The 20,195-nt window shown below is 37.6% G+C and overlaps 2 protein-coding genes across 2 annotated transcripts; both read left to right on the top strand.

The window, feature by feature from the left end:
* Nucleotides 1-587: 587 nt before the first annotated feature.
* On the top strand, nt 588-1,523 carry LOC111893264 (uncharacterized). The gene has a single exon (XM_023889326.1). It carries the CDS (start codon nt 588-590, stop codon nt 1,521-1,523), a length of 936 nt encoding a protein of 311 aa, XP_023745094.1.
* Nucleotides 1,524-8,607: 7,084 nt separating this feature from the next.
* On the top strand, nt 8,608-11,907 carry LOC111893262 (receptor-like protein EIX2). Its single transcript, XM_023889325.2, has one exon. The coding sequence runs from the start codon at nt 8,608-8,610 to the stop codon at nt 11,905-11,907; it is 3,300 nt and encodes a 1,099-aa protein (XP_023745093.1).
* Nucleotides 11,908-20,195: the final 8,288 nt, after the last annotated feature.

The raw sequence follows: 20,195 nt of genomic DNA, 5'->3' as shown, positions 1-20,195 counted from the left end.
TTTTGTTGAAAAATTTATGCATATAAAGTGTTCGATGAAATGATTGAATCTAATGTTGTTCTTGATTAAAGATCCTCTTTGGACTTGTTCCATAATTTGTGAAGTAACAGGGATACTTTTGACATGCTCAGTTTTTTGTTCTATTCTTATCTTATGAAAAAAAATAGTACTTTACTGCTTTATGAAGATACAGTGATTTTGACGGGTTATAGGAAGAATGCAGAGCGACCATGTTATTATAATTCTTATTTTTATTAAGTGTTTATTTATGCACGTTTTTTAGTCAACAAGAATAAATCAAAGCCATGTAGGCTATGAAGACCGGGTCTCATGTAGAATTAGTTCCTTATTAGTCGCATAATTTTGTGTTTAAATAGTCTCTGCATGTGTACGTTGAGGATCATCCTCTCCACTTGTTTTTTCTACTGAATAAGAAGCTGTAAGCTTTCAGTAAAAACTTTTGCTTTCTGTTTGCTTTGTTTATTCTATCACTGTTACATCCAAGTTACAGGTTTGTGAAAAAACCTACATTTGGTATCAGAGCATACCTGGGTGTGTGTATGCCAAAATTTCAATCTCGCGAAGAGATGACAAACAGTGGTAGTAGTGGTAATAACGGAAACGGTGAAAAGGATGGTCAAATCACTCTTCATTATCCGATGCTGACAAGATCAAATTATGGCGCATGGGCGATAAAAATGAGGGTATTCATGTTGGCACAGGGCGTATGGGATGCGGTCGAGCCCAGAACTGCAAATACCCTGGTCGAATCAAAGAAAGATAACATGGCATTGGCAGCCATTTATCAGGGGATACCTGAAGACCTCCTAATGGTGCTAGCAGAAAAGAAAACGGCAAAAGAAGCATGGCAGGCTTTAAAAACAATGTTCATGGGTGCAGACAGGGTAAAATCTGCTCGAATTCAGACATTAAAAGTTGAATTTGAAGCACTAACAATGAAGGAAGCAGAAAGTGTGGATGACTTCGCAGGAAAAATCACGAATATTGTAAGCACCATGAGAACACTAGGCGAGACAATTCAAGAGTCCTATGTCGTAAAGAAATTACTCAGGGCAGTCCCAAGTAAATTTCTTCAAATCGCTTCGACTCTCGAGCAGTTTGGAAATTTAGAAGAAATGTCCGTGGAAGAGGTCATTGGGCGTCTAAAGGCACATGAAGAAAGAATGAAAGGCTTTGGAGATAGTGATGACCGGAAATTGCTTCTAACTTTTCAAGAGTGGTCTGAGAGAAGCAAAAAGAATCGAGACAATGATTCAAAACCCAAGTCAAATCGAGGCGGATTCAATGAGTCACGAGGAAGAGGACGAGGACGCAATAGAGGCGGTGGTCGAGGTGGTCGTGGCAAAGTCGATTACAACACTCAGAAAAATGCAAATTCACATGGATCAAGCACCTTTGACAAAAGCAAGGAGCAGTGTTACAGATGTCAAGAATATGGCCATTATGCCACAGAATGTAAGAATCCAAGGAAAGAAAGAAGCCACGAAAACAACTTGATCTAGGAAGACAACGAACCTGCATTGTTACTCTCGTCCATTTATGAAAGGGAAGAAACTGGGGAAGTATTCTTAAACGAAGAAAACTTGAAACCAGAGCTGAAAACAAAGGGCGCTTGTTTCAATCAATCAAAGATCTGATATCTTGATTGTGGAGCCAGCAATCACATGACTGGTGATAAATCAAAGTTTAAAACTTTGAATGAGTCTATCCACGGGCATGTAAAATTTGGAAACGATTCCAAAGTGAGAATTGACGGAAAAGGCTCGATCGTGTTCAGATGTAAAGATGGTGGAAGTCGAAAACTTGACAATGTTTACTACATTCCCGACTTATGCAGTAACATTATCAGTTTGGGGCAGTTGGCTGAGGGTGGAGATGAAATACGGATTAAGGATCCATTCCTGTGGGTACATGACCCATTTGGAAAATTGCTCATGAAGGTTCGCAGATCAAGCAACAGGCTCTACAAAATCGAGCTGCAAGAAATTAGTGTAGTGTGCTTGAACGTTGAAGTCAACGAGTCAATTTGGCTATGGCACAAGCGACTTGGGCATACAAACTTCAACTCCATGAAACAGATGGTCGACAAAGAAATGGTTACAGGAGTGCCAAAGATCAAGATCCCCTCATCACCCTGTGAAGGATGCTTGGTGGGAAAACAATCAAGGAATTCTTTTCCAGCACAAACATCGTTTAGAGCAAAGAAGAAGCTTGAATTGGTTCATAGTGACTTATGTGGACCAGTCTCACCACCCACGCCGTCCGGGAACAGGTACTTCATGCAGATTGTCGATGATTTCAGCAGAGTAATGTGGGTGTATTTGATGAAAACTAAAGATGAAGCACTTGAGACGTTCAAGAACTTCAAGAAAAAGGTTGAAACTGAGACAGGGGAAAGAGTGAAAATGCTGAGAACCGACAGAGGTGGTGAGTTCTTGTCGAATGAATTCACAAGATATTGCAAGGAGATTGGAATAGAGAGGCAATACACATCTCCCTACTCTCCACAACAAAATGGAGTAGTAGAGAGACGAAATCGCACGGTATTGGAGATGGTAAGGTGCAATTTGAAGACAATGACAATGCCAGACAGTCTATGGGGAGAAGCAGTGTCACACTCTGTTTATGTTTTAAATAGAGTTCAAACGAAAGCCTTGAAGAACTCAACCCCATACGAAGCTTGGACTGGGAGAAAGCCAAATATCGACCACCTCAGAGTGTTCGGATGCTTAGCTCACATGAAGGTCACTAAGGGATACTTAAAGAAGCTCGAAGATAGAAGCAAGCCATTGGTCCATCTGGGAGTTGAAAAAGGCTCAAAAGCATATAGACTATTAGACCCAGATACAGGAAAAATGTATGTGAGTCGAGATGTAGTCTTTGAAGAAAATCGAGCTTGGGATTGGAAAGAAAGTGCAAAGATTAGGGCGACACCGGAGATGAGCTTTACGGTGGAAGGATTTAATCTTGATGGTGATTTCTTTGATGATGAAGATAGCTGGGGTGAATGGGTACTGGACACGCCGGACCAAGAAGTAAACCCGCCTCCAATAAGTGAAGACCGGGTCAATTTTGACCAGTCAAACAACTCGGGTCATCCAGATGAAGGTCAAACGGATACCCCGATAAATTCCCCAGCGATCCCCAATTCACCCATTTATCAAAATTCACCAATGTCACCAACGATTACAGCCTCAAGCTCCACCGGCGGAGGCGCACCAAAGCGATACCGTCTTCTTACTGATCTATATGAAGCCACAGAAGAAATCCATATACCCCCCGAAGAATTGTTATTGTTTCACAGTGATGGGGAACCAACATCATACAAAGAAGCTTGTACACAGAAGGAATGGAGAGATGCAATGGAGGCGGAACTAGATGCAATCGAACGGAATAACACATGGAGACTGGTCGATCTCGCACGGAATCGGAAAGCGATTGGTTTGAAATGGGTATTCAAAGTAAAGAGGGATCCGACGGGAAAAATAGTCAAGCACAAAGCTAGATTGGTGGCAAAGGGATACGTACAAAAACAAGGTATTGATTATGGTGACGTGTTCGCACCAGTGGCAAGAATCGAAACTATTCGTCTAATTCTAGCCCTCGCAGCATCAAATGGTTGGAAGGTGCACCACCTAGACGTGAAATCGGCGTTCCTAAACGGTGACTTAGAAGAAGAAGTTTATGTTTCTCAACCTGAAGGCTTCCAGAAGAAAGACGAGACCCACAAGGTGCTCAAGCTATCCAAAGCCCTATACGGGCTCAAGCAAGCCCCTAGAGCTTGGAACGCTTGTTTGGACCGATATCTGAAGAATCTTGGTTTCAGAAGATGCCCTCAAGAATACTCAGTCTACACAAGAAAGAAAAATGGAAATGTACTGATCGTGGGAGTCTATGTCGATGACCTGCTAGTGACAGGGAGCTCAATTGAAGAGGTAAAGAAGTTCAAGATGGAGATGAATGCCAAATTTGAAATGAGCGATCTAGGGCTCCTAACATACTACCTGGGAATGGAGGTAAGTCAACAAAAACACTGTATTACTCTAAAACAAGAAGCCTATGCTAGAAAACTGCTAGAAAAAACACGCATGTTTGACTGTAATTCTACAAGATATCCCATGGAGCATAGGCTATCTTTAACCAAAGAAGGAGATGGAGACTTGGTAAACCCCACAGAATATAGGAGTCTTGTAGGTGGACTTCGATACTTGACTCATACAAGACCAGACCTGTCTTTTGCTGTGGGTGTGGTTAGTCGCTTCATGGAAACACCCACCAAAGTCCACCTACAAGCAGTCAAAGGGATATTAAGATACATCAAAGGAACTCTGGACTATGGTTTGACTTACACTCAAGGAAACAGCAAGCTCACAATCACAGGTTTCTCAGACAGTGATCATGCAAAAGATGTAGAAGACAGGAGGAGTACAGGGGGCATGGTCTTCTATGTAAATGGGAACATGGTCACTTGGTCCTCACAGAAACAGAGGTGCGTAGCCTTGTCCTCTTGCGAGGCTGAGTTTATGGCTGCCACCATGACAGCATGCCAAGGTATCCGGCTAAGAAGGCTGCTAATAGAAATAACAGGTCAGAAAATCCCTCCTGTGAAGATGTTTGTTGACAATAAATCGACTCTAGAACTGATGAAGAACCCAGTATTTCATGGGAGGAGCAAGCACATAGATGTGAGATTTCATTTCATAAGGGAGTGTGTCGAGAATGGGGAAATTGAAGTGGCTCATGTAGATGGGAAGGAACAAAAGGCAGACATGCTTACCAAGGCTTTAACTAGGGTGAAGCACGAAGAAATGTGCAGGATGATTGGAATCAAGAAAATTGAAAATCAGAATTAAGGAGGAAAATGTTATTATAATTCTTATTTTTATTAAGTGTTTATTTATGCACGTTTTTTAGTCAACAAGAATAAATCAAAGCCATGTAGGCTATGAAGACCGGGTCTCATGTAGAATTAGTTCCTTATTAGTCGCATAATTTTGTGTTTAAATAGTCTCTGCATGTGTACGTTGAGGATCATCCTCTCCACTTGTTTTTTCTACTGAATAAGAAGCTGTAAGCTTTCAGTAAAAACTTTTGCTTTCTGTTTGCTTTGTTTATTCTATCACTGTTACATCCAAGTTACAGGTTTGTGAAAAAACCTACAGACCATGGGGTGGCTTACAGGGTAAAGAATGTGTTCACATGCATGAAGGCTTTATTAAAAAGATTACAACCATACACTCGAGGGTTAATTTAATTTGATTATTGATTACCATTTCTTTTGATATATCTCTAAAGGATATCTTCGTAATTGGTAGTTAATTTCATTCCATTCACTAATCAATTCCTCCTACAAAACAACATGGATTATTCACTCATTCCATTTCAGTAGAGCAACCAAACATAACAATGGAATGAGAATGATCCATTCCATTAGCTCTTCCACTTCCATTTTGTCCAACCAAAAAAGACCTTGTAATTTAAGAAACCCACAGTTAACTATAATAATAATAAAAAAAAAAACAAATAAACAAGCTAAATGTTGCATGTAATTTAGGGACCCTAAAGTCCCGTACCATCGTGTTAAATAATAATAATAATAATAATAATAATAATAATAATAATAATAATAATAATAATAAGAGTGAATTATATAAATTGTCCATGTGGTATACCAAAACCAAGTCTAACTGTCTAACTTTTGAATTTGTAGCATTCTTAATTTCCCTTAAGTTTGGATTTTGTTATGTAATATGTCCCTCCGTTGGTAAATGATTGTTAAACCCTTGTAAAATGACTTTTTAACCTTCGTTTTTTTGTCTTTCTTATATTGTTTTTTGTTTTTCTTTTGTTATTTCTACTAATAACTAACACCCCCACTCCCAACACACCTCTTGGTTGAGACTTATATTTTTCAAGACAAAAGAATTAAAAGACATATTGAATAAATAACCAAAAAAATCTTATGCCCTTGTGTTACAATAATAAGCTTGACCTCAATCTCCATTTCTAGTTTTAACCTTTTGCCCCTATATCACTGGCACTCCCTCCTTCTTCTTCATCCGGTGACCACCATATTGTTGGGTTAATCGGTTTTATTATTTTAGGAGTTTATTTTGTTTAGTTTAAATAATGGGCAATTAGGAAAGTAGCCATATTTAAGTCTTTTATTTTATATCCTGCATAGTTTTAGAATTCAAGTAGGATACTTATTTGTCTAGTATAAATAGGATCAATGGTATGGTATTTTCTTTTATTCAAGACTTTTTCTATTTAAGTAATATATTGGTTTCAATTCTTCCATTCTCACGTATTCTTTTTACTTGTTGCATAAGGGTTTATTTTTGCTTGTTATTTACACAAGTTTCAACCCAAGTAATCTTACATTTGGTATCAGAGCGAGGTGAAGATGTTACCGGTTTGAAAGTCAGTTTCAAGAAAACCGTAGCCTTTCGTTGTGGGGCAGACGCAGCAGGGATCGGGTTCGGTTTAAGGGGGTGTGATTCGAGGTTGATTACAAAGCAACCCCAGTTTCTTATCAGGCTTATGAGAGATTAACCGGAGGCGCGGAGTAAACGAACGGGAAGACGTCAAAGCGGGTGACTTTGAATCGGTTCGTTTTGCAGGTGACGGAAGACGGTAAAGGTGGTCGTGACATTGTCTTGTTGTTCGGTGGAAAAGTGCTCTCCGAACAAGTTTGATTAGGTCGGGGTTGTAAAAAAAAAGAGAATAAGTTCTTGATCGGTTTGTTCGTGATAAGGGGATACCGACGTAGGTGCGTGAAAAGCGGGCAGGAAGGATCCGTCAAAGCAGGTGGCTTTGGATTCAGTTCGTTTGGTATGATTGAAAGAAAATGGTGAAGCGGGTAGCTTTGTTTTCTTCGTTGGTGGAGTTGCCTCTTTGAAGAACGGTAATCGAAACAAAGGAAGAGATTGGACAAACAACACGGTGTGAACATTATGGCGGTGGAAGTTCAAATCGGGTGGCTTCGGATGTGGTCGGGGAGAGGTCGTGAATCCTAGAAAAGTCTAGATGGTAATGAACATGTCCAACGGGATGCCATGGTATATGTCACATGTGTTGTCACCAATTAAAATGGGTTGTTAGAAGACTTTTGACATGACGAAGGTGAAGGTCGGATGTCCGGGAAAAATCGAGAATCGGGGATGGTTTGAAAAGATGATGATTAAACATTGTTTTGAACGAGTGGCTCGTATAACCAAACCGATTAAGGGGGTGATTGTTGGGTTAATCGGTTTTATTATTTTAGGAGTTTATTTTGTTTAGTTTAAATAATGGGCAATTAGGAAAGTAGCCATATTTAAGTCTTTTATTTTATATCCTGCATAGTTTTAGAATGCAAGTAGGATACTTATTTGTCTAGTATAAATAGGATCAATGGTATGGTATTTTCTTTTATACAAGACTTTTTCTATTTTACTTTTGTTCAAGTAATATATTGGTTTCAATTCTTCCATTCTCACGTATTCTTTTTACTTGTTGCATACGGGTTTATTTTTGCTTGTTATTTACACAAGTTTCAACCCAAGTAATCTTACACATATACCTATCCAAGAAAGCCCAAGAACTTGCTACCAACAAACACCCATAGTAGAAAAGCCCTAGAAACAGAATTTTCAAGAAATTAACGGAAGACGAGGGGAAGGAATATGTAAATGTGTTAATGTGAATAAGAAAAAGACAAAATTAGGTCAAATATGTCATACGTTAACGTCTTGTTTGTTACTACAGGGCCAGTGCCAAAACAAAAACCAAAGTTAGGGACAGATTTACAACAAAATTGAAACTTGTACTTAACCTGCAGATTTTTATATGTAAAATGGACCTTGAAATTTACTTTAATACTACAAAACAAAAGACTAACTTTGGGGGCAACTTTCTTGACTTCAAAGTCAGGTGACAGGTCTATCATGGCATATATAGATTTATGTATTATTACATGTGAACACATTGACTAATGATCTTGAACAAAATAATTTATTTATTTGACAAAACTATGGTTTTTAGCCAGGGTTCTAGATTTTACCAGTTTCCACTTAAATGTGTCAACATCGTCACTTCTGATTATATCATAGTGCATTTGACAAAACTACAATTTTATAAAAGGTAAGACGAAAATTTGAATTTAAGCCAATAGAAGTTATCATCTGTTAGGCTTGACACATCAAACTGGTTCAGTCAAACAGTTGAATTAAACTCATTTTCTTGTAGTTAATTTTGTAAAATTTTGAACATCAAAATAAAGTTTATAATTTATAACTATGGTCTACAAAATATATGAACTATGTTTTGATTTCTCAAAAATGTAAATGTTTGTCCGTCAAATACTGGGTTTGTTCAATTCATATTTTGTTAAAAGACAATATTGACCTAAAGAAAACCGGTGAGTGGATTCAAATTGTCTGCTGACTTTAAGTCTTCTATGGGACCATGACAATAACTTGTTCCTAATTTATGGCTCTATAAAGGAACCAGTTTCTTGATCATATTAACCCATGATCTCATCATAACAATCTATCTTTCCACTTCAATCTTTTCTAAATTAAACTGATCAAGCTGGGGCTGATAATGGGGAATCCGAGGGGTTTAGGGCTCCATATCACTTTCGTTACTATTTTCTTGGTTGCCACTACATATACTTGTCTGGGTGCTCAAAATACCAGTGTGGGATGCTTTAAGAAAGAGCGTCTTGCTCTTCTCAAGTTCAAACAGAGTGTCAAAGATGACCTTGACATGTTGTCATCATGGGTTGGCAATGAATGTTGCCGGTGGGAAAGAATCCACTGTGACAGCGTCACTGGGCATGTTGATAGTCTTCTTCTAAGGAGCATGTCATCTTCTTTCCCTCCCAATCAGTACTACTTAGATCCTGAACGCGATTTCTTAGATGGTAATGAGCTGAAATCTTCTTTGGCAGAGTTGAGGCATTTAAAATACTTGGACCTCAGTGGGAATTATTTTGGGGGAAGCAGGATCCCTGAGTTCATTGGATCTTTCAAAAAGTTGGCATACCTCAATCTCTCGCATGCTGGTTTTGAAGGTATTATTCCTCATCACCTTGGAAATCTTTCTAATCTAAAGGTTCTTGATCTCAGTTCAAACATGGGGCTGGTGGTAGATGATATGGCATGGACTTATGGCCTTTCTTCACTCGAGCATCTTGACTTGAGTTCATTGTATCTTAGTGGAGTACACAACTTGCACTTGGTGTTTTTCATGATTCCTTCGTTAAAAAAGTTGAGTTTGTCATATTGTGGACTTTCCAATGCTGATATTGGTCCTTTTCTTAATTCGAGTAGAATGCTTCCTAACATCGAACACCTGGATCTTGGTTTTAATCATTTCAGTGGTCCACTCCCTGGCTTTTTAAAAAATATGACATCCCTAGCATTCTTGGATCTTTCACACTTTAATTTTAGTTTAGCATGGAACTTTGCAAACTTGCTAAACATGATCCCTTCTTTATCAAAGCTGCGTTTGTCAAGTTGTGGGCTTGATAAGACGTTTCTATCACCCCTTCATCTTAATTTCAGTACACTTTCTAATATCCAACATCTGGATCTTAGCAGAAATTTTCTTGAAGGCATGGTTCCACCTGTTTTAACAAACATGAGTTCCCTAAGTGTCCTTGACCTTTCAGGGAACATATTGAATTCATCGGTTCCTTTAATGCCTAATCTTCTAGAGCTTGATGTTTCTTCTAATGAGTTTAAGCAGATTGAGCAGATTGGAATTTGGAGACTGTGTCGCTTGAAAAAATTGAGTGCATCATTCAATAATTTTGATAAAGAAATGAGCCACGCCCCAAAAAACTCTTCAGAATGCTGTCAATATGCTTTGGAGGGGTTGGATCTAAGTTCAAGTTTAAATGGTACAATTCCAGATGCATTTGGAAGACTAGTCAATTTAAGAGAAATAGATCTATCAAGCAATGGATTGATTGGTCCAATCCCTGAATCACTAAGAAGATTATGGTTTTTAGAAGTATTAGATCTATCCAATAACGAGTTAACTGGTCCAATTCCGACATTCCAGGGTAAACTTTGCAAACTTGACCTTTCTTATAATCAATTGAATGGTTCAATTTCAGAATCCCTTGGAAAATTCGAAACCTTAACAAAGTTGTATCTCGGATACAATCGGTTAACGGGGCCCATCCCAACATCTCTAGGGAGACTTGTTTCATTACAATCAGTTTCTCTGACTTGGAATTTTCTAAATGGGACTATTCCAATTTCATTGGGGAAACTTGCCAAACTTCATTCTTTAGATGTCTCCAACAATTCTTTAGAAGGAGTAGTTTTTGAAGCCCATTTTGCCAACCATTCGATGCTCAAGTACTTGGATACTTCTTACAACACTAAATTGACATTCAATGTTTCACCCGAGTGGATCCCTCCATTCAAATTGATAGGTCTTCACCTTAGTTCTTGCAATATTGCAAATGGATTTCCACAATGGCTTCGAAATCAAAGAAAACTCAAGACATTAGTATTATCGAATGCTTCAATTTCAGGACCTCTACCCACATGGATGCGGAAAATGCCCATCATTCCTCTCATAGATCTCTCTCACAACAAACTCAACGGACCTTTGACCAACCTTCCTAATGGGGGAAATTTTGATTTGACCGGAGATGGAGTTACGGCGGCATTAGATGTGCAGAATAACCTTTTCAATGAGTCAATTCCAAGGTCGTTATGTAGAAGGAAAGATTTAAACTATCTTGATCTGTCCAGAAATAGGCTAAATGGGAAAATTCCAAAATGTCTTGGGAATATGCAAGGGCTGCATACCATGATATTTAGTTCAAATCGGTTGTCTGGTGTTATTCCAAGCTCTATAGGTCTTAATTCAAGGTTAGATTGGCTAGATCTAAATGACAATAACTTTATCGGTGAAATTCCACGAGAATTGGGGAATTTAAGGGAGTTAAATGTTTTAGATCTTGGTGATAATAACTTTTCTGGAAATATACCTGATTGGATTGGAGAAAACATTGCATCTTTGATGGTTTTAAGGTTACACAAAAATAACTTCTCCGGAAGCATTCCTCAGTCATTGTGCAAAGCTTCAAATCTTCAAATTTTGGATGTTGCATATAACAACTTAATCGGAACAATTCCTCGTTGTCTTGGAGAGCTCAAGGGCATGATTAAGGGTAGCAGAGCAGCGTTGCACGCTCAAATGCTTAATATTGATGAGAATGTGATCCAAGTCTTGAAAGGTTACGATCGTGACTATACACATACCTGGAAAATACTTTTTAACATGGACCTTTCCAGCAACAAACTTGTAGGAGAAATACCTGAGGAGCTAACTGCACTTTCTATGTTGGTGGGTCTCAATTTGTCTAATAATCATCTCAGTGGGAGTATTCCAGACAGCATTGGAAACATGTCAAAGTTAGAATCTCTTGATTTCTCAAATAACGTGTTAATCGGGATGATCCCTCCAAGCATGGCGGCTTTAAACTTTTTGAGCCATTTGAATTTGTCACACAACAACTTGTCAGGACGAATTCCAACAGGAAGTCAGTTGCAGACGTTTACTGATCCATCAATATATGCTGGGAACAAAGATCTGTGTGGACCACCATTGCCAAACAATTGCTACAATCATGAAGACCAGTCAACAATGGGCAAGAAGAAATACGGAGCACCTGATGGGCAGGAGAAGGTATGGTTGTTTTACGTGGACATATTGAGTGGTTTTGCAACAGGGTTTTGGGGTGTTATTGGAGTTTTGTTGTTCAAGAAGCAGTGGAGATGGAAGCTTTTCAGGTTTGCAGATGAAACCATGGACAAGATGTACGTTGCAGTTATGGTTAGAGTTGCCAAGATGAAGAGAGGAAGAGAAGCCATATAGATCCTCTGGAATGCAAGTAGATTATGAGTGCATAATATAAATTATCATTTGCTATCTAATACTGTTTTCTTGATACCACTATTTGGATTTTATAAATGTATGACGACTGTAATGTGGGTGTTGTTTAAAGGTGTCAATTTCAAAAGTTTTGGTGAATTTGGATTGTTAGATTAGATTACATTTGTATGAAAAATAAAATAGTTTATTGAGCTCCCTTTCTCTCAACCTCTTGCGTCTGCATCCATTCCTTTTCATCTACATTGGTCCAATTAAGAATCAGGTAAATCAGTTCATTATCTATTTCTTCATTTATACATTTTTCTAGCTTTTCATGTAAAGGATAAAATGATTGGTTGAAAGGTCTTTTTTTTTATTTGGATTTGGTATTTATACAAGATGAAAATTAATAATCTAGCTAGGTACGTGGTTGGTGTCAGTATTGTTGTTTAATTCAGGGTTTTTGCAAGATTAACATAGAATACTGGTGGGAATTTGCGAGTAAACGTTTCTTACAAGTCAAGAGGTAGCTGCTGAATAGTGCTGATTTGACAAATATAGCTGTGAATTGGCAATGGAACAAAACATGAGGATTACAAGATGGAGGAGACTGACCCCAAGGGGCTTGGAACCTGGACAAACCCGTTTAAACATTTGAAACTTTAAGCCTCTGAACTATCAAATTACTACAAACCACCAAGTAGGCACATTTTTTCCCAAATAATTCTTTTGATTGGTATTTTTTCATGTCAAGAATGATTGCAGTTATACATGGGTGAGCTGCTATGATGTTTTTGAAATTCTTATTCTTTGTGAATTCATTCTTAAATCGTTGATAATTTACCTTGAGTGCTTCCCTTGAACTTGTAGGCATATTCAAACTCTTGTCAGAATTGATTTTACATGAATAAACATCCTTTTATCTCATTATTGTAATTTCAAAAATAAAAGAATTTGGATATTATAATCTTCACTTTGACATTTCCTTGATAAAATACTTTTGCATGGTAGCATGGAGTAGAAATGTTCCAAAAAAAATGTTTGTATGATTTATTCAACATTTTTGCACACTTCTATGCTCCTATCTTGAATTGCTTCCATTCAACTCCTTTAGGCTCCCGTTTTTCTCGCTAAATAGGGCAGAATATGGCAGAATTGAACAATGTATATGACCTTGTATTGTGTTGTGCATTCGAGTCAGACTAGTCGATTGATGTTAATTGGAAAAAAAAATGTAATTTTTTTGTCCCACTCAAAAAGGTTGAACAAAGTTTGACATGGGCATGCTTTTAATCTCATCTCTATGCAAAAGACATGAATGATTTCCATAATCTCATCATTAAAAATAAGCAACAAAAGCTTCTCCAATCTCTTCTAGCCATATTGTGTACAATAAGTGTAACCTTAACAATGTTGCAACATAAACATCAACATTGTTACAAATTTCTATACTTCTATATTGTCACTTTCTAATTTGTGTTACAAGTTCTTAATGTAATATATAGAGTAAGGTTAATATCATTTATGCAACGAAATAACATGTTGCAACATATATATCGTTGATTCTACATACTATAGTCTATGCAATGTATAGTTGGAAAGCAAAAACTCGGTTGGCATTCCCTCCAATATCTCCATATTTTATGGTCTAAGTGATCGAGTAAGAGCTTATTGAAGTTAACTATGGAGACTTGACATTATAATTAGACTTTTTCCACCTCAACTAGATCTGGATCTTGTGGTTAGATATTCAACCAACAAGCGCACAATTAAAGGATGCGAAACAAATATAAAGAAGACTAGAGAATATCATGGTTCACATGATTATTTTGATGGACAAGCTAGATAAATTTATTGTTTATCTCGACGGTGAAGTTTACAAGTACATTGAGTCTCTCTCTCTCTCTCTCTGTGTGTGTGTGTGTGTGTGTGTGTGCGTGTGTGTATATACACACACACACACAGATAGATAGATAGATAGAGAGAGAGAGTGAGAGAGAGAGAGAGAGTGAGATTATGTCTAGACAATAACATAGTATCACCCTTGGTTTGGTATGTATATTCTCCTCTACCACCATTTTTAATGTGGACAACCTTAACACCAAGTCTAGAATTCAACAATCGCCTACTTGGAGGCTGATAAACAAATCAACTGTCATCCAATGTGTATAACTCTCGTAAACCTCCTATTCTCTCTAGTTTGTTGTCTTCGCATCAACCTTCTAGAAAGCTAATTGAAGCTAAGAACAACTTCAACTCCTTTATTGTCACTTGTTAGCACCTTGGTAAACATATTTCTTTGATTCTTTGTACAAAATATTTTAAAGGATCGTGTAACATCACTATTAAGCTCTCTAATAAAGTGGAATCTCATCTGGATGTGCTTAGTGCACGATATACTCCATTGTTCACGAGATGAATTGCACTTTAATTGTCACAGTGAATAATATAATCATCTTATTTGTAACGCCTCATTCCTGGTACGTATTTAATTCATTAAATATTCATTTTATAAGAGCTACTCGACGAGTTGGTAGCCCTAACTCGTCGAATAGAGGCCAGTCGAAGCGCGGGTTTAAATGAGGCTACTCGAGGAGTCGAATCCCGGACTCGGCAAGTAGGCCGAGCTGGATGAAAACCTAATATTTAGGGTTTGCACCCTATTTAAGCAACATTATGGGGCTCTAGTCCAGCCTCCATCATTTCCAGAGCATTAATCCCGAAACCCTAATACTCCATAAGTGAACTTGAGCTTTCTTGGTTATTTTGAGTGTTATTTGGTGTATTTTAAGCTAGTGGAAGAGTTGGAAGATAGAAGACTCAAGGGAGAAAGAGTAGATCCAGGAACTACACCCTACTTGCCATCTTTTCTGGTAATCAAGCTTCCAACTTGGTCTTCTTTCTCTTAGATCTATTTTTCCCCATATTAAGAGGGTTTTGGCTCAAAAACCTTGGTCCTTGGTGTTGGGACCTTCCAAGTGGTTCATATCTCAGATCTAGGTTCTAGGGAGGGTTACATGGCATAAAGATGCAAACTTTATGGCCATGGTAGCCCCATGCATCTTGTAGACCTCATTATTGGGTCTTTTGAGCTTAAATACCCATGCATGGATGTAAAGTTCGTGACTTTACGTGTTATATCGACCCTAGGAGGTCAGATCTACCCTTTGGATGAGATAAGCTCGACAGAAACCGAGTTTATGGACATAGACTTTGGGGGACTCGGTGAGTCGTTCTTGGGACTCGACGAGTTGGGTATTAGTTCCCCAACCTTTTATGTTCCTGAGGAATCTGGTTGAGTCTAGAAGGGGGAATCAACAAGATGAACGCGATTATGGACCTGGAAGTCATGGGACTCGGTGAGTGTATGAACAGACTCAGCGAGTCCAAGGAAATCTCCCAACCCATGAAGACGGAGTCGACGAGTTGTTCATATAACTCGGTGAGTCATAGACTGGACACATTTATATGATGAAGACAGACTCGGCGAGTTCAAGGAAGAACTCAGCGAGTCAGTTGAAGATAATCCCAATGTTATCATTGAAGGAGAACTCATCGAGTTCACGCTAGACTCGGCGAGTAGAGTCGGGGTTGTATCGTTTGAAAGACTAGGGACTCGACGAGTTGATGGACCAACTCGGCGAGTCAAGTCAACTGGAAGTTGACTTTGACTAGAATGTTGACTTTGGCCACGGGTAAAATGGTCATTTTACCCTAAGAATAGTTATCAGTTTTTGACTAAGTGTCATTGTGGAAATTATAGCCGGAGAGTCGCCGGAGCAGCAGTCAGATATTTCCCACTCGGTGTTTCAGCAGTCAGTCACACGAGGTGAGTTTCCTTCCAGTAGGAACGGGTCTACGACCACAATGCCAAACCTTTTAGATGATAGTAGTTTCGGACTGTGGTCCGATACCGGGGTGGTTCTAACAAGTAGTTATGTATGCTTGATGTCTTCGTGATTCATGCGTGTTTGTGCTATATGTTATATGTTCTGGACTCCAGTCTGATGCTGGGCAAGACCGATGTAGTTAATGTGATTATGTTATACGTTTATTTTATGTTCAGTTTATTCAAGACTTCGGTCCGATGCATTGGATAAGGCCCAGTATGTGTTATATGTATTGTTATATGGTATGTGGTAGTTTGGGGGAGCTCACTAAGCTTCGTGCTTATAGTTGAAGTTTTGGTTTCAGGTACTTCCGGTAGCAAAGGGAAGAGCTTGGGGTGATCACATGGCACACACACCACCATATTAAGCCTGGGATTGTTGAGACTCTGATATTTTATCATATGTTTTGTCACAGTATTTGGGATAATGTTTTTTTACACATGATACATGTTTTTCCCTTATGATTTTGGATGATTTATGGTTTATTATGATTTTCAAAAAGAAATTTTTGGGTCGTATTTTTGGTTGTTACATTATTTATGCTCAACTTTGGTAGGAAGTTTTTTTAAACCAAATAAGCTCCTTTAGTTTCTATAATAACCATGTATTCTACTTTTATGGTTGAAAGAAGAACACTCTTTTATGAAGTCTCGGCATCCTCCTAACAATTGTACCCTTAATAGTGAACACATAACTTTTACCGCTCTTCCACAAATTTGTATATCCACCCAAGTCTGCTTTTGTGAATACTTTAAAGATAAAAGAATTTCTTCTAAAACAAAAATCAACATGATATGTGTCTTTCAAGTAGCATAGAATCCACTTGATGACTACCCAATGTTATTTCCCTATATTAGACATAATCCTACTAACAACTATTATGCCCGACGTCATACATACCATCATACATCAAGGTGCATAATATTGATGCATACAAAAGCCTAGTTATATGTTCCTTATCTTTGTCCACTAGTGGTGATTCTTTTTTTTTTTAAGTATCAATTGACTACCTAAAGGCATACTTACGGCTTTAGCATTTGTCATGCTAAATTTATCCAACACATTCTTGATGTGCTTATCTTGGGAACCAATTAATGATTTAAGCTAACTAGTTAAAAGATATGGAAATATTAACTTAATGGCTTGGAAAAATTTAGAAAATCCCACCAATTTGAGTTGATATATAAAGAAGGTTGATCCTATTTAATGGTAACACTTCATAATTTAAACTCCGTTCTTTCTCCCTAACCAACCCCTCCTTCCCTTTGTGTTGTTTTTTCAACAAAGGAATAACACAAGAAGTGATTGATTTTTGGTGTTTTGAAGTCTAGAAACATCCGCGTAAGCTCTGTGTGGATACGAGTAGTGGTGATCATGTTGGATCTATGTGCTCAAGAATCATTATTTAATGATATTGCTAATAATATATGATCTTATAGGGTTACACCTTAATCAAGTTGGTACTTATTGAATATTTATTGAGTATTTAATTATTAATAAATAAATTCAACTCCTTTATTTAATTAGAGAATAATTATTGTTTTATGAAAATAATAATTATAGAGGAACAAACTAGTTACTATATCATATAGTATGATTTATTATGTCATACAAAAAGTTTTGGACACATTGGATTCAATTCAACTTTAAACAGTCAGTTTGCTTTATCTAGTTAGAGAAACGAGTCAAACCTCTATCCTCTTTTCTATCTTTGAGTCGTAGATCTCAACGGTATGCGAGGTTTCTTTCCAACCTACCTCTTTCACTCTGTATGCCTCTAGCTAGACATTACTTATATTATAAAGAAGTATGGGCATTAGACTTTGGATGTGAGTATAAATGGGGGAATGGTGCTTGTAAAATCACTACTCTTTTCTTCCCTTGGAAGACCCTCAAAACCGACAGCATGTCTCACTCTCCATCTCTTGCTCTTTTGAAGCTAGTTGCAAGCATTTAGTGCTCATAATTATTTCTCCTTTAGTGCTTATTTGAGCTTAATACTTAAAGGCTTAAGAAATCACTAATACAAAAAGGGAACAAACATTTCATAGTGCCTTACTCTTGCTTGTGGATATTTGTACAGAAGATCTAGCTCTTTGTTCTTGCCATCTACTTTAACTCCCCAAGTTCGAGTGGGATTAAAGTCACCAAAGGTTGTCATTCTAAAACACCTGGTTGTCTTAATATCATTCTAATCTATGTAATTTGATCCATGATGGTTTTGATTTAAAATGTTCTAAAATAAACTAGTTATTTAATAAATGCTTTCGTTGCATTTTTTTGTGAAAAACACTCTATTTTATGTATCAAACCCTTCAGCGGTATCACAACAGTCTTTTACATTTTAGAATGATTTATTATTGTAACACTCACAAAACTCATGATAAATTTAAACTTTTTAAATATAACCCAAAACCATGAAGTGTTTACAAAACAGTTTTCAAAACATTTCCAACATCAGAGTTTTCCTAAAATCATAAATCATAACAAGATGATGTGTACGATCACGCCTTCGCCTTTCGCGGTCATTTGAGGTACCTGAAACTTTAAGCCAACGCTTAGTGAGTTCTCCCAAAATACCAACACATAACCAAATAACATATATGTAATAACAACATGCAATGGGTCCACAACTAAATGACTGGATTACCCCTGGGACCACAACATAAGTATGGCTTGCCCTCGGGGACCACAACTTATGTCTAGCATGTTCCCTGACCATATCACTCCTCGGACTGAATTACAATCAAGTCCTCAATACGAGTTTGGCATACCGCCCGGTCCTTAGCTCGTATCTGGAATGCTCTTGAGCCCTCAATATGAGTCTGGAATGCCCTACCCATCCCTCAGCTCATATTTGGAATGCTCTAGGGTTTGTTAGCTACCACACATAGTAGTACAACCTCAACCCAACACAATATGTCAACATATAACCGATAATATCATATATAGATAATCATGCAGACAAAATCACTAGTAGTCCTACAGATCTACCAGACTAGCATATCAAGAACTAGCATAAACATGCATATCTATTCCATGCTCAGCATATCAATATTAGGATATCCAATCAATAGGCCGACCTTGGTACCTTCGACCCATAGATACAATGAGGAAAACTCACCTCGCAAACTGGACAAAAACTGATGAGATCTCAACTCCATGTCTTAGCTTCAACCGCCTCCTAATCTAGCCAAATGACCATCTCAATTAGAATCTCAAATACCCAAAATACCCTTAACGTCAAACTTGGTCAAACTTTTGATGGGTTTTGGTCATAAGACATCCTATGTGCTCATACAAACCCTAATGCTTGGATCTAGGTTTCTCTATTGTACATGCTTTGAATCCAAGACTATAAACCCTAATTCTAGTATATGAAATCGATATTAACATATGAATGGGTTCAAGAACATACCTTGATTGTTATATAGCAATAACAATCCTAATTCCACCTTGAATTGACTTTGGAATGCTTAGAGTCACAAGTGTCACTCCTCTAATGACTTACAAACACCAAGAGCAAATGGAGAAGGTATAAAGAGAGAGGAGAGAGGTTAGAATTCGTCCTTAGGACTCCTTGGGAACAAGTACACGAATTCTAAGGCCTTAGGGTCTTTATATAGGTGTAGAGATAGGGTTTCAGTCATTATCCTTATCTAGTTGCTTATCCACAAAGCAACCATAAGATAAGCCTTGAAAACCCTTATCCTTTATCCTTTGGACGATTTCAAGGATCCTTATCTCCTTGAATTCGTTCAACCCATATTTAGGATAACCATTACCATATTTTGTAACTATCACATAATTACAATTCAGCCCCTCTAGTTTAATTAATTACACTTGATCACAAAATTAATTCCTAATTAATTATTGACTAATATTAATTAAGAAAATATGATTTCTCCTTTAATATAGTATTCTTATAACATATTAATAAATCATAATAACCTCTCTCTCTTTATTTATTTCTCCAATCAAGTTGCTTTGGTGAAGGCAACCCAAAAGGACCATGCACCATCGGGTCAAGTACATACCAAAATAGTTATGGACTTATATACTAATCCAACAGCCTCCCACTTGGATAAGTCTAATAACTATTCTGCGTATGACTTCATATCCTGATCTGCAATCGTAGCTTTCCAAAGCCGCTGTCAACTCTGATCCTATCAGATACGCGTGTCCTTAGATAAGGGATCATATATTCCTCCATTCTAGATATCGTATGAGATATGATTTCAAATCATTCTCTTTGTACTATATCTCGATTTCTGATTTATGACGACAGACTAATTGAACAAATCAAATTAGCCCTATCCCGTCCGAGCATTTACGTTTGTCATCACTAAACCATCGAGGGTCCCAAAGATATCGCTTTTATCCTACTTTGGATAAAAGGAA

The sequence above is a fragment of the Lactuca sativa genome, chromosome 8 (genome assembly GCF_002870075.4).
Source record: "Lactuca sativa cultivar Salinas chromosome 8, Lsat_Salinas_v11, whole genome shotgun sequence".
Lineage (NCBI taxonomy): Eukaryota > Viridiplantae > Streptophyta > Magnoliopsida > Asterales > Asteraceae > Lactuca > Lactuca sativa.
The sequence above is the reverse complement of the archived record's forward strand: the minus strand, read 5'-3'. Positions and strand labels throughout refer to the sequence as shown.

Coding starts and splice junctions, on each gene's coding strand:
- LOC111893262 (XM_023889325.2), top strand. CDS start 8,608: ATGGGGAATCCGAGGGGTTTAGGGCTCCATATCACTTTCGTTACTATT.
- LOC111893264 (XM_023889326.1), top strand. CDS start 588: ATGACAAACAGTGGTAGTAGTGGTAATAACGGAAACGGTGAAAAGGAT.